General features: G+C 38.2%; 1 protein-coding gene across 9 annotated transcripts in view; it reads left to right on the top strand.

The window, feature by feature from the left end:
* MTA3 (metastasis associated 1 family member 3) overlaps window positions 1–12,167 on the top strand; it is a 186,658-nt gene that overhangs the window by 39,013 nt on the left and 135,478 nt on the right. For 7 of the 9 annotated variants that reach the window (XM_046661216.1, XM_046661215.1, XM_046661214.1 and 4 more), the window contains 2 exons: window positions 743–810; window positions 7,079–7,172. In XM_046661216.1, the coding sequence (XP_046517172.1) occupies window positions 7,151–7,172 (22 nt within the window). In that variant the 5' untranslated portion in view covers window positions 743–810; window positions 7,079–7,150. Of the gene's footprint in view, window positions 1–275; window positions 340–742; window positions 811–7,078; window positions 7,173–12,167 lie in introns of those variants that run through there. The other 2 variants (XM_046661212.1, XM_046661211.1) reach the window with 1 other exon arrangement.

Raw genomic sequence — 12,167 nt, 5'->3', positions numbered from 1 at the left:
AGAGGAAAGGCTACACTAGAAGATTTTTATCCTTTTTGTTGAAAGCCTGCAGCGATTTCTTTATAACAAGACCCTAAATGGATCTGGATTAAATATGGTAAAAGAGTATTAAAAAGATTCTGATGTCACCTCCAGAGAGCTCTGTCTCTCAGAAAGTGACCCCTCCTCCCCCTTTTTTCCACTCATCTTCCTAGATAGAGCTGAGGAAAAGTTTGTCGGTGTGCTTCCTCTTACCTGCTCTGGTCACCTGATTTTTTTTTTTTTTTTTTTTCTTAAAGTTGGTGATTGAAATGTACTTTGGGCTGCTAAGCCTTTCAAGATGCTGTGAGTTTGTCTTAGGTCAGTAGTTTTATGTGAGAAGCATACTCCAGGGCAAATTGGATTGGAGGGAGAAGATGTGGAAGCAGTTAAGAGTGTGAAAGGCACATGTTTAGTCAGCCCTGACTACTCAAGGAAGAGAAGAGGTGTCTTTTTTATTATTAAAGAAATGACATGTGTGGGACAAAAGTCTAGGAGAACTTGATAAAACATTAATTGAAATGAAAATGCCAGGAAAATAAGAATCTGTGAATAGTGGGCACATGAGAGAATATTTTAAGGTTGTATTACTAAGTTTGCTTTTACCGGAGAATGAATTACATGCTTCATTTTGAATGTGAATTGCCTAATATAGAAAGGCATGGATTGACAAATGTGAACTTTTTGTTGAAAAGATTAAGCTCTTTACTTCCTTTAATTGCAGATTATGTCTACTTTGAGAATTCCTCCAGCAACCCATACCTAATCAGAAGGATAGAAGAACTCAACAAGGTATACACTTAGTGTTCTTGATAAAAATATTAAAAAATATTTGTTTTCCATTGAAGGGTAATTGGGTACAGGGCATAAGAGTTGATATTACTTTCAGTCCCAGACTCTTTGAAAGAAGAGATTTCAGATGAGAGAGTTATGCAAGATTCTGAATATGCTTTTGCTTTTTATAATTACCTCTGATATTAAATCTTGTTGCTGAATATTTAACATCTGTAGATTTCTTCGTATTGCTTAGAGCTTCTCAGAGCAGGTTACTCCTGTAACTCAGTCTCTTTTTATATTTAGAGTCATAATTTTTATTTCTCCCTTTTTAGTGAATTAATTTTTTCCTCTTCTAGCTTTAGAAGGAGGAAGCTGGGAAATATAATATTAAAGGGAATTTGTAAAATTCTGGGCTAGAACAATAAGAATACAGTTTTAGTATAGTATAAAGTAGGCCCAAGTAAGTAAAACTCACATTAAAGTTTGTCCCTGATCACAGGTGTCCAGGACATCAGAAACATTGTGACCATTTGCGGTAGCTGAGTTTTTACAATGTGGGCGCTCAAAAAGGATTGCAAACAACATGGACCATAGATTTCTAATGATGCTCTGCTTTCCTCCAAATACTTTGATGGTTATTTGTGTAGCTTATGAGGATTCATAGGGTTAAAATATTTGGGGCTATCTAGCTAATACCTTTTCCCCCAAATACCTTCTGGAGACTGGTCCAGTTATAAGCCCCGGGAACCCAAGTCTGGCTGAGGGCATTCCTGATTTATAAGCCTTAAGATCTTGATTTGCTTCTGGGGATACTCCAGGGACCTTGCATTTTAAAAACTTCTGTAGTGTTTGAGACTACAACCCAATGAAGAGAATGGCCTCAGGATTATATCAGTCTGTGGGTGAGAACTCTTGGGATGTCGTTCTGATCTGCTGCTCTTTTATGTTGTTGATGTAAGATGTAAGAGTTTAGGCAACTCTAAAGCCTATCAGTTTGTTTAGAAAGTTCATTGGGATTCAAAGAGAATTGTTGGCCTGTGAGGCCCCTATTCTCTGACTGCTCACTGTCCCTCTTTGACCTCTTGCTGTACTCTCTGCCTTTCTCATTGGCTCCAAGCACGGTAGACTCTTGACTGTTTCTCACATGCACTCACCTTAGGACCCTCTAGTTGTTTCTGGTCCCCCGTACCGTGCTCTTTTTTCCATATTATTTATCATCTTTCAATATACTTAATTATTGTGTTTATTTTCATTGTCTTGTTTTCCCTAACTAGAATGTAAGCTCTATGCGTAGTGATCTTTTCTGATCACTAATGTATCCCAAGTGCCTTAGAATAGTGGCTGGCATGTAGTTCAGGCATTTAGTAAATATTTTTGAATTAATGAATTTCTCAAATGTCTAATGTTAATACTTGTACATAGCTTTACTGTTTATGAAGTATTTTGACTCATTCATTGTATAGGTATTTCTGAGGACCTGCTACTTGCCAGACACTTTTAGATAGGCACTTTTAGGAATTCAGGGGTGAACAAAAATAGGTGCAGTAGTGGAGACAGACATCAGCCAAATAATCCCACAAGTAGAGGGAAAATTGCAGCTCTGCTGAATTTACAAACATCAGAGCATGGTTGCCCTGGAAGCGTATAATCTGGGGATTCACATTTGTTACCTCTTTTGAGCCTTTCATTAACCTTAACCTTTGAAGGTAAATGCATCATGGATTGTTGTCCTGAGGCACACAGTGGTTAAATGACTGTGTTACACATCCAGCTTGAACCTGAGTCATTTCACACTCCTTTATCGTTATATTACCATTCACTTCAAGAGTACCCCCCCCCCCCCTTCCTCACCTTCTACCTGCCTCTCTGCCTTCAGCAAAGGGTCATTAATATAATAATGGTTCTTTGAGGGCTGGTGATGACTGAAGTGTGAGAGATGGGATTCTCTGTAATTTCAGGGAATGGTATTATGAATGGATGGAGTACTGGTAAATAAGAACTGAGATTGGCCAAATATTAAATATTTATGTGGGACCTTTATTTCTGAAGGCATGTGAAAAAGATATCTCATTTTAAATAATTCATTAAACAAATATTATTGAGTACTTACTATGTAGCAGGCATTATGCTAGGCTCAGAGATTCAGCAGTGAACAATATGTACACAGTCTGCCGACACAGAGTTTACGTTCTCATGAGGGAGACACATGAAAAGACAAGTTAATAGGCATGAAGAAAATAGTGATAAATGATGTTAACTTCTAAGAAGGAAAGAAGCAAGAGCCTTGACATAGAAAAGAACGGAGGTCACTTCTTTTAGATAGGGAGAGAAAGGACTTTAAGGCCATTGAAGTTGAGGCTTAAAGGATGAGAAAGAGGTAGCCGTGGGAGAGAGGCCACAAGAGTATTCCAGAAAGGCCCTGAGAGGATCAGAGGTCAAGTTGGCTAAAAGGGGAAAGTTAACATGATTGGAAAGTCCAAGTAATGAATTAAAGTACACTTGATATATTCTAATTGATAAGCCAAAACAAGAAGGGACATTAACCATCTTCTAAATAGAATGTGTTTTTTAACAAAATTCCTAGGATAAGGTGTCAATCACCATTTTTATATAAAATTCACTTTTATAGGATGATGGTCCCTGTTTTTAAAAAAACCCTATTTGAAATGTTACTTGCTCAGTTTGAAAGCAGGAGTACAGTATTTTTTTTTTGATTACAAAAATAGATTTTTTTTTTTGGCTTGAGGAAGATTAGCCCTGAGCAAACATCCGTGCCAGCCTTCCTCTGCTTTATGTGTGGGTTGCTGCCGCAGCATGGCTGACAAGTGGTATAGGTCCATGCCTGGGAGCCAAACCCACGAACCCAGGCTACTGAAGCAGAGTGTGCCAAACTTAACCACTATGCCACAGGGCGAGCCCCAGAAATAGATTTTTGTCTCAATTTTTCCCCAAATAGTTTGGGAACTTTTAGGTACAAAACTAAATATCAGTTGATGAACACAGTTTAACATTGTTTATCTTATATTGCATCTTTTACTTTCCCCTAATTCGTACTTAGATATAGTGAAGATGATCTTTTAGGGGAAGAATATAAGGTTAAAATGGAAAACAATTTTTTGGTAAATTTAGTCACTATCTAGGTTGAGTGTTGCTCTTGTTTCTGAAGACTGAGTCTGCACACATGTTGAAAGAAAGCTTTGCACACACAATAATGATGGTGTAGTCTTAGGAAATTTTGGAAGTTATGCTTGTAGATAAATTTAATGTTATTTGCAATTGATTTTTTGGTGTGTATATTGTATAATTTATATGTATCTTCATGTTCTGTATATTTTATTAGCCATCTACCTTGCTCTGAGATTCATTTTATTTATTTATTTATTTATTTATTTTTGCTGAGATTCATTTTAATGGTTAGAGTCTTTATTTTTTTTGGTAGGTGGAGCGGTGTCACTAATTTTTGGGCATCTGATGAGCCCCCCCCCCCCCCCGCTTCCTGCCCCCAATCTATATTTGCACATATGAGATTTTGCACATAATTTCAGGAGATTCCCTCAAAGCCTTTTTATGGAACCCAAGTTAAGACCCTTCCTGCCATTTGGGATCTGTTGGGAATAAGGACAGAAATTGGGAAAGGAAATTCCCCCCTTTTTTTTTTCTTGGAGGAAGATTGGCCCTGAGCTAACTGCTGCCAATCCCCCTCTTTTTGCTGAGGAAGACTGGCCCTGAGCTAACATTTGTGCCCATCTTCCTCTACTTTATGTGTGGGACGCCTGCCACAGCATGGCTTGTCACGCAGTGCCATGTCCGCACCGGGGATCCGAACTGGCAAACCCCGGGCCGCCGAAGCGGAACATGTGCACTTAACCGCTGCGCCACTGGGCCAGCCCCAGGAAAGTCCCTTTTCCACTTGGTCTTCAGTTCGAGCAAACTATGGACTTTCTGACGTAGAAAGTGTTTTTGTTTTTTTTTAAATAATATACTTTCTAAGCCTGGTATAGAAACAGACATGAGTATGATGTTAAGAGCCTCTTGTTGTGAGAGGGTATTTTAGTAAACGTGTTTGACAGAATAGAGATTTAAGAGGCTGCAACCTAAATGGAGGAAAGAATTTGATGTTCATTCTGGGTTCTTTTTTATACATGTCCCCACTTTTTCCACCTGTGGGCTTTTGCTCAGGTCTTTCTTTTTTCTTAGATTACTCAGTCCTCCAAGCTTTGCCTGTTGGACTTCTTTCCTAGCCGACTTAGGATCCTCCACTGCATTTCCTCCTCCATCAAGCTTTTTCTGCCCCTCCCCCAACAGGTTGTGCTTCTTGCCTCCATGAGTGAGCAGTGGAGTTTGGAGGAGAAAGGAAGGAGTAAAGGAAAACGGTGCTGGGAATATTGTCACGAATGTTTTACCTTTATGCTTTAGCTGTGGGGAACTGGTGAAGGTTTCTAATCAGCTGGCCTCTGGAAGGTTGGAGAGAGGACGTATGAGCAGTCTTCCTTGCCATAGTGGAGGGTCTGAGGGCAGCACTCTGTGTCCACAGGGCTTAGGTCAGTGCTTGAGCACATGGAAAGGGCTCAGGAGAAATTTGATGAGTTGAAAGAATAACCAGACTTTATATATGCTAAATATTTAACCTAGGTCTTTAGAGCAGTACTTCTCAAACTATTAGTAGTGAAGGATTTTTAAGAATTGTCACTATCTCAGACTGCTTTTATAACATCAACAAAAATTTAAAATAAGCTTATGAGAATGCAAGCCCCCATTTTTTCACTAAGTTCAATAGATAAAAAATTAACTCTCAAATGTTATAATACACTTACTCTCAATCCTGTACTTATTTCATTACACAGTCACAGTTGTGGACTGGGCCTTGGACCACAATTTGAGTAGCTCAGCTTTAGAGGAATGCTCGAGGTTCTGTGTGTGTGTATTGTAGAGGCGAAGAGGAATACTGGAGTTGTAAACTACCTGATGGCCAGGTGTGTGCGTGGTTCAGAAGAGAATATTTATTTTGAACTATGTCCCTTCACCCCAAGTAGCTTTAAGAATTTAATTAGCTTGTTAGAGTATCCCTATTATTTCAAGAAAAAATATTATTTCAAGAAAAAATATGTCTTGAAACTCCAGCTTTGGGTTTTTAATATGTGTTTGTCTCCAGAAGACAAAAATGATAAAGATGTTATTATTGAAGTCATTGATAGATTTTATTTACATGGAAATATTGGCCTGTTCATTTAGCAGGTTGCTGTGATCATTACTTATCGAGGATGTATTTGATCATAATATTGTGAATTATAGAAGCACTTTGGTTAGGATTTAATGATTGCAATTTTAAGGGGCAGTATTTCTATAAGACTGTTTCTCACTCTAAAATACTGACGCTGAACTTCATAAAACTGACAAATTTACTGCACCACATATATATTCTTATTTCTTTATGTTTGACTGTATCTGTAAGCCCAGAGAAATTCTGAAAATTTGTTCTCAGCTTTATTTGAAATTGGAAATCACAATAGCATTTTATTATAATCTATGGTTTTACAAGAAAGTTTGTAATGAATGATTGACCTTCTTGAAAGCTCTCAATTCATAAAGCACAGGAGCGTGGGAGCTGGGCCCCAGCTGCAGTAAATTGCAACCTAACTGAATATTGATTGTATTCTCGACTGTAGTCAGAAAGAAAGAAGAGCTTCAGTGTTCACAGACTCAGGGTTTCTAATACTTTTATACGTGAAGGTAAACTAAGTACCACTAAGAAGATTGACTCTTATGGATTCATAGACTCCTTGGGCTGGAGAATGCTTTTCCAGGTCGTCTGGTGCATCCTGCAGGTTGGCTGCACTGCACCTACAGAGCTTCACCATCAGTCGAACACGGGGCTGTTGAGGAGAAATGATTGTAACCAGCCTGTGCTTCTGGGAGTGGGTTTGGAGGAGATATGTTTAACTGTCTTAAGTTATGTTGTGGCTGTTTAAGTTTTCGGGATTAGTTTCTTACAGCTAATCAGATTTGACTATGCCTGGCTTTAGTCATTAAAGCGATCTGATCACTTTAGTTTAATTGATGCCAGTGAGTTCTTTTATGTTTGACATTTCAGTTTCACTTGGAACCTGAACAAGTGTTGCTCATCCTCATTTGAATTTTTTAAGCTCTCTGATTATCCTGCAGTTGTGGTCGGCACAGTGTAAATGAGAGGGATCTTATAATTGTGCTGTATCTAGTTTTGTTTTATAAACTATTTGAATCTAATATTCAGTACAGAATGACTTTTATTTTTCTTATTTCTTAGACTGCAACTGGCAACGTGGAAGCAAAAGTAGTGTGCTTTTATAGACGACGAGATATTTCCAACACACTTATAATGCTTGCAGACAAGCATGCTAGTAAGTTAATTGTCTTTTTCTTGGATTAACAAAAAATGTTTTAAGCTTTCATTTTCTTTGATGTGAGGAAAAATACTTTTTATTGCCTGTCGCTTTTTGCTTTCACATTTGTCTTTCTCTTAGTTTAGATGGGAGTAATTTTTTGGGTGGTGCTTGGTTTTAGTATATTTTTTTAGGTTGCGTCATATGTTTGTTAATTAGTGAAAATGTTGAAATAGAAGTCTTTGCAAGTAGGCTTTAGTGGACAATCAGGACAATGTTTTGCCATATCCCATTTTGGATGATGGTTTGAGGGTACAGATATGAGGAAATTTATACTTCACTGGTATTTTTTTGGAGGACATTTTTCTTTCTCTAAAATAACTGAGTAATATTTATATTTTTAAAAATTCTGAGTATTTATCATATGTTTATAGTGTTAGGTATGTATGAAAATAAAAGTTTGCCTGAAAAAGAAGGGCAAAGTGATATTTAGATAATGAAAATTTCTGTGGATAGCAGCTCTCAGTGCTTCTTTGTAGTTTAATCTTTATTCTGTGTGTTTTTTCCCCAATCAATAGCTTTGACATATTTTAGCCCCTTTGATTTTTTTAATTTTAGCTTTTTTTTTTTGATGAGGGAGATTGGCCCTGAGCTAACATTTGTTGCCAGTCTTCCTCTCTTTGGTATGTGGGACGCTGCCACAGCATGGCTTGATGAGCGATGTGTAGATCCGTGCCTGGAATCTGAACCCACAAACCCCGGGCTGCTGAAGAGGAGTGTGCAAACTTAACCACTACGCCACCAGGCTGGCCATAATTTTAATTTTTTAAAACAAGCTCAATCATGAAGATTTAAGTTTTAAGAAAGAAGGGTTGTTGAATATAAGTTCTTTATTTTGAAAGCCATTTTTGTCCCACAAAATACGTAATGAGAATAGGACCATGCGTATGTGTATTTTCCAGTTTGATACTTTGATCCGTAATGCTGTGGTCTTGGGGATTCTGAGAAACTTTTGAAGTGTTTTGGTAATGGGGTAAGGGACACTTGTGTGCACAGGTTTTTTCCGTGTCTGCGTGAGAATTATTTCCTCACTGTGTCGCCAGGTTAACCAGGCAGATTGGTTATCTCATAAGTTAAATTCCTACTGGGTTTTCTGCTGTAGTTCACAGTGTTTTTCAGTTTCTTTCTATGTTTGTATAGAAGGTGGTCATTATGATATGGGTGGTTCTATAATATTTACAAATTATATATTGACAGATTCAGGACATTCATATTTGTCTCTCATATATGAGACCAAAACATTGCTTTTTAAAATGATGTACTAATCAGCTATTTTAGAAATAGCCAAAATCTATAAATTCAATGTATTACTAAAGCGTCCATGCAAACTTATTTGGATTTTATTTACCATTTACAACATATAAGCTTAAGAAAGATAAATGTCTCATTTATTTTCATATACTTTTTGTTTTTTAAAGATTGGCACCTGAGCCAACATCTGTTGCCAATGGTTTTTTTGTTCCCCCTGTCTGCTTTTTCTCCTGAAATCCCCCCAGTACACAGCTGCATATTTTAGTTGTGGGTCCTTCTAGTTGTGGCATGTGGGACGCTGCCTCAGCGTGGCCTGACGAGTAGTGCCATGTCCGCGCCCAGGATCTGAACCGGTGAAACCCTGGGCTGCTGAAATGAAGTGCGAGCACTTAACCACTTGGCCACGGGGCCGGCCCTATTTTCATATACTTTTGTATTTGATTTAGCATCTAAAGTTATTGCTGCAAAGGTCGTGAGGTGGAGAGATTGTCTGAGGGTCTGCTGACTGTTTATGGAGGATCTTAGCATGCCTGCATCTGTGTGCTGTTTTAGGCTTATATATGTAGGAAATCAGTTATTTCAGAATTGGTTAGGCTCTTGGTATTGACTCAAAGAAACCACCTTTTTTTTTTTTAAGAAACCAAATTTTAAGGGACTTAAGAATCAGTCAGATATGGCAGTCATGCATTTTAGAGAAAAACCTGGGTTCTGAGTCTGGTTTGCTGCTTACTGCTTGCCTTGGGAAAATTTCCTCTCACCCATCTCCATTTTCCTTATCTCTAAAATGAGATTGAAAAACATCACCTCAGTTTGAGTTATATATATTTTACCACAATAAAAAAAATTAAGGAAAGAAATTACACCAGCCTTGATATGAGGATTAAATGACTTAAGGAATGGCTCATAATGGGTGCTTAATAAATGTCTCTTGATTTTTCTACATCCTCAGTGATTTGTAGATCATCTCTTTGAGAGGATTATTTCTGTCTACATTTACCTTCGATCCATTATTTATTGATTTTATTCTCAAGGGTAACTATGTCTAGGTACAGTGGAGTTAGAGGTATCTTACTGTATTTCTGTTGGTATTAAATAAAACTTCAGGTGGGGAGAGGAAATAAAATTGCCTGATAGTTCATATTTTATGAAGAGGTTTTTTTTTTTCCCCCTCTTTCTCCCCAAAGACCCCGGTACATAGTTGTATATTTGTTGTTGTGGGTCCTTCTAGTTGTGGCATGTGGGATGCTGCCTCAGCGTGGTTTGATGAGCAGTGCCATGTCTGCGCCCAGGATTCGAACCAACGAAACGCTGGGCTGCCTGCAGTGGAGCACGCGAACTTAACCACTCGGCCACGGGGCCAGCCCCCATCTGAAGAGGTTTTAAGGGGGGGATTAATGGAAAGAGTGTCGTATATTAGAAAGATTTCAAAACTGGAGCCCTGGATGTGAGTGGCACTTAATTCTCCTGACCTTTAGTTTCTCCATTTAAAAAACTTTTCATTATGGACTCTCTCAAAACTTTTTATTACAGAAGAGTACAGAGAATAGTATAATCCACCTGATGTTTCCATTACTCTGCTTTAACAGTTATCAATACATTACCAATTGTGATTCATCTAGAATCCTATTTGATTGCCCCATTATTTTGAAGCTCACCAGAGAAGTCTTATCATTTCCTCTGTAAATATTTCAGTATGTGTTTCTAAATATAATGACCTCATTCAAACTTAAAGAAAGTGCTAAGAATATGCAAGGAACGCCCATATGCCGTTTACCCAGATTCAGCAATGAACATTTTGCCCTATTGACTTTATCGTTCTTTATATATGCTTATATATAAAATATGTTTATAGCTATGTATATATATTTTTTCCCTGAACCATTTGAGACTTTTTTCCTAAATGCAAGGAAATTCTTTTACGTAACCACACAGTATAGTAAACAAGTCAGGAAATCTAACATTTACACAAAATTATTATCTCATTCACAGTCCTTATTCGTCTTCCATGTCCCAACAGTGTTCTTTATAGCTTTATGTTTTTCCCATAGTCTAGAATAAAATCCAGGCTCACACATTGCATTTAGTTGTCATGTCTCCTTTACATGGAACCAGTCCTCAGCCTTTCTCTGTGTTTTTGGACCTTGACATTTTTGAAGAAGACAGGCTAGTTATTTTGTAGAATATGGCTCAATTTATGTTGGTCCAATGTTTGCTCATGATTAGATTCAAGTTATATATTGTAGGAATGCCACAGAAATGATGTTGGTTCTTCTCAGTACATTGTGTTAGAAGGCACATAATTGGTTTTGTCTTAATATTGGTGATGTTGAATTTGATGACTTGGTTAGGGTACTTTTACTTTGTATTCAGTAAGTTATTTTGGAGAGATACTTGGCACATATGTAAATATCTTGTTTTTGGTCAAACTTTAACCTACTCATTTTAGCATCCGTTGATCATTTAGGATTCTTTAAACATTAGTATCACCAAATATCTAGTTTTCACATTTCTCCTATTATAATACTTTTTCTCTTTTATAGTTTGTTTAAATTGGAATCCAAATAAAGTTCATAGATTGTGATTGGTTGGTAGAACTCTTGTCTTTTTTTCCAGTTATGCCCCATTTCCCCTTCTCCTCAGCCCCTGGCAACCACTCATCTACTTTGTCTCTACAGATTTGCCTGTTCTGGACATCTCATATAAATGGGATCATACGTGTTTTTTTGTGTCTGACTTTTTTTTTTTTTTTTTACTTAGCGCACTGTATTTAATGTTCTTCTATGTTGTGAAATGAATTCCTTCATTCTTTTTTTTTGAGGAAGATTAGCCCTGAGCCAACTACTGCCAGTCTTCCCCCATTTGCTGAGGAAGCCTGGCCCAGAGCCAACATCCGTGCCCATCTTCCTCCACCTTACACGTGGGACACCCACCACAGCATGGCGCACCAAGCGGTGCCATGTCTGCATCTGGGATCCGAACCGGCAAACCCCGGGCCACCTAAGCGGAACGTGTGCACTTAACTGCTGCGCCACCGGCCTGGCCCCCCTTCATTCTTTTTCGTGGCTGGATGATATCCCATTGGATGGCTATGCCATATTTTGCTCTTCCGTTCATCAACTGATGGACTGTTGGATTGTTTCCACTTTTGGCTGTTGTGACGTAACGCTGTTTTGAACATTCATGTACAAGTTTTTGTGTGGACATCCTTAATTCTTTTTTTTTTTTTTTTTTTAAGATTTTATTATTTCCTTTTTCTCCCCAAAGCCCCCCGGTACATAGTTGTATATTCTTCGTTGTGGGTTCTTCTAGCTGTGGCATGTGGGACGCCGCCCCAGCGTGGTCCGATGAGCAGTGCCATGTCCGCGCCCAGGATTCGAACCAATGAAACACTGGGCCACCTGCAGCGGAGCGCGCGAACTCAACCACTCGGCCACGGGGCCAGCCCCCATCCTTAATTCTTTTAATCTATAGATACATATTCATATTCTCTCTCTTTCTATGTCTCTCAATATCTTGTGGAAGACACCAGGTCATTTTTCCTGTAGAGTTTCCTTTGGTCTAGATTTTGTTTATTGCATCTTTGTTGTGTCTTTTATCATGTTTCTCTGTAGATGGGTAGTTACATCCAGATTCTAGAGGATCTAAATCCAGATTTGCTTATTTGATTTTTGGGGTGGGGGAGAAGGGAGTGCAGGATTACTG

The sequence above is a fragment of the Equus quagga genome, chromosome 5 (genome assembly GCF_021613505.1).
Source record: "Equus quagga isolate Etosha38 chromosome 5, UCLA_HA_Equagga_1.0, whole genome shotgun sequence".
In the NCBI taxonomy this organism is placed as follows: domain Eukaryota; kingdom Metazoa; phylum Chordata; class Mammalia; order Perissodactyla; family Equidae; genus Equus; species Equus quagga.
Note: the sequence above shows the minus strand (reverse complement) of the source record. Positions and strands in the feature narration are given on the sequence as shown.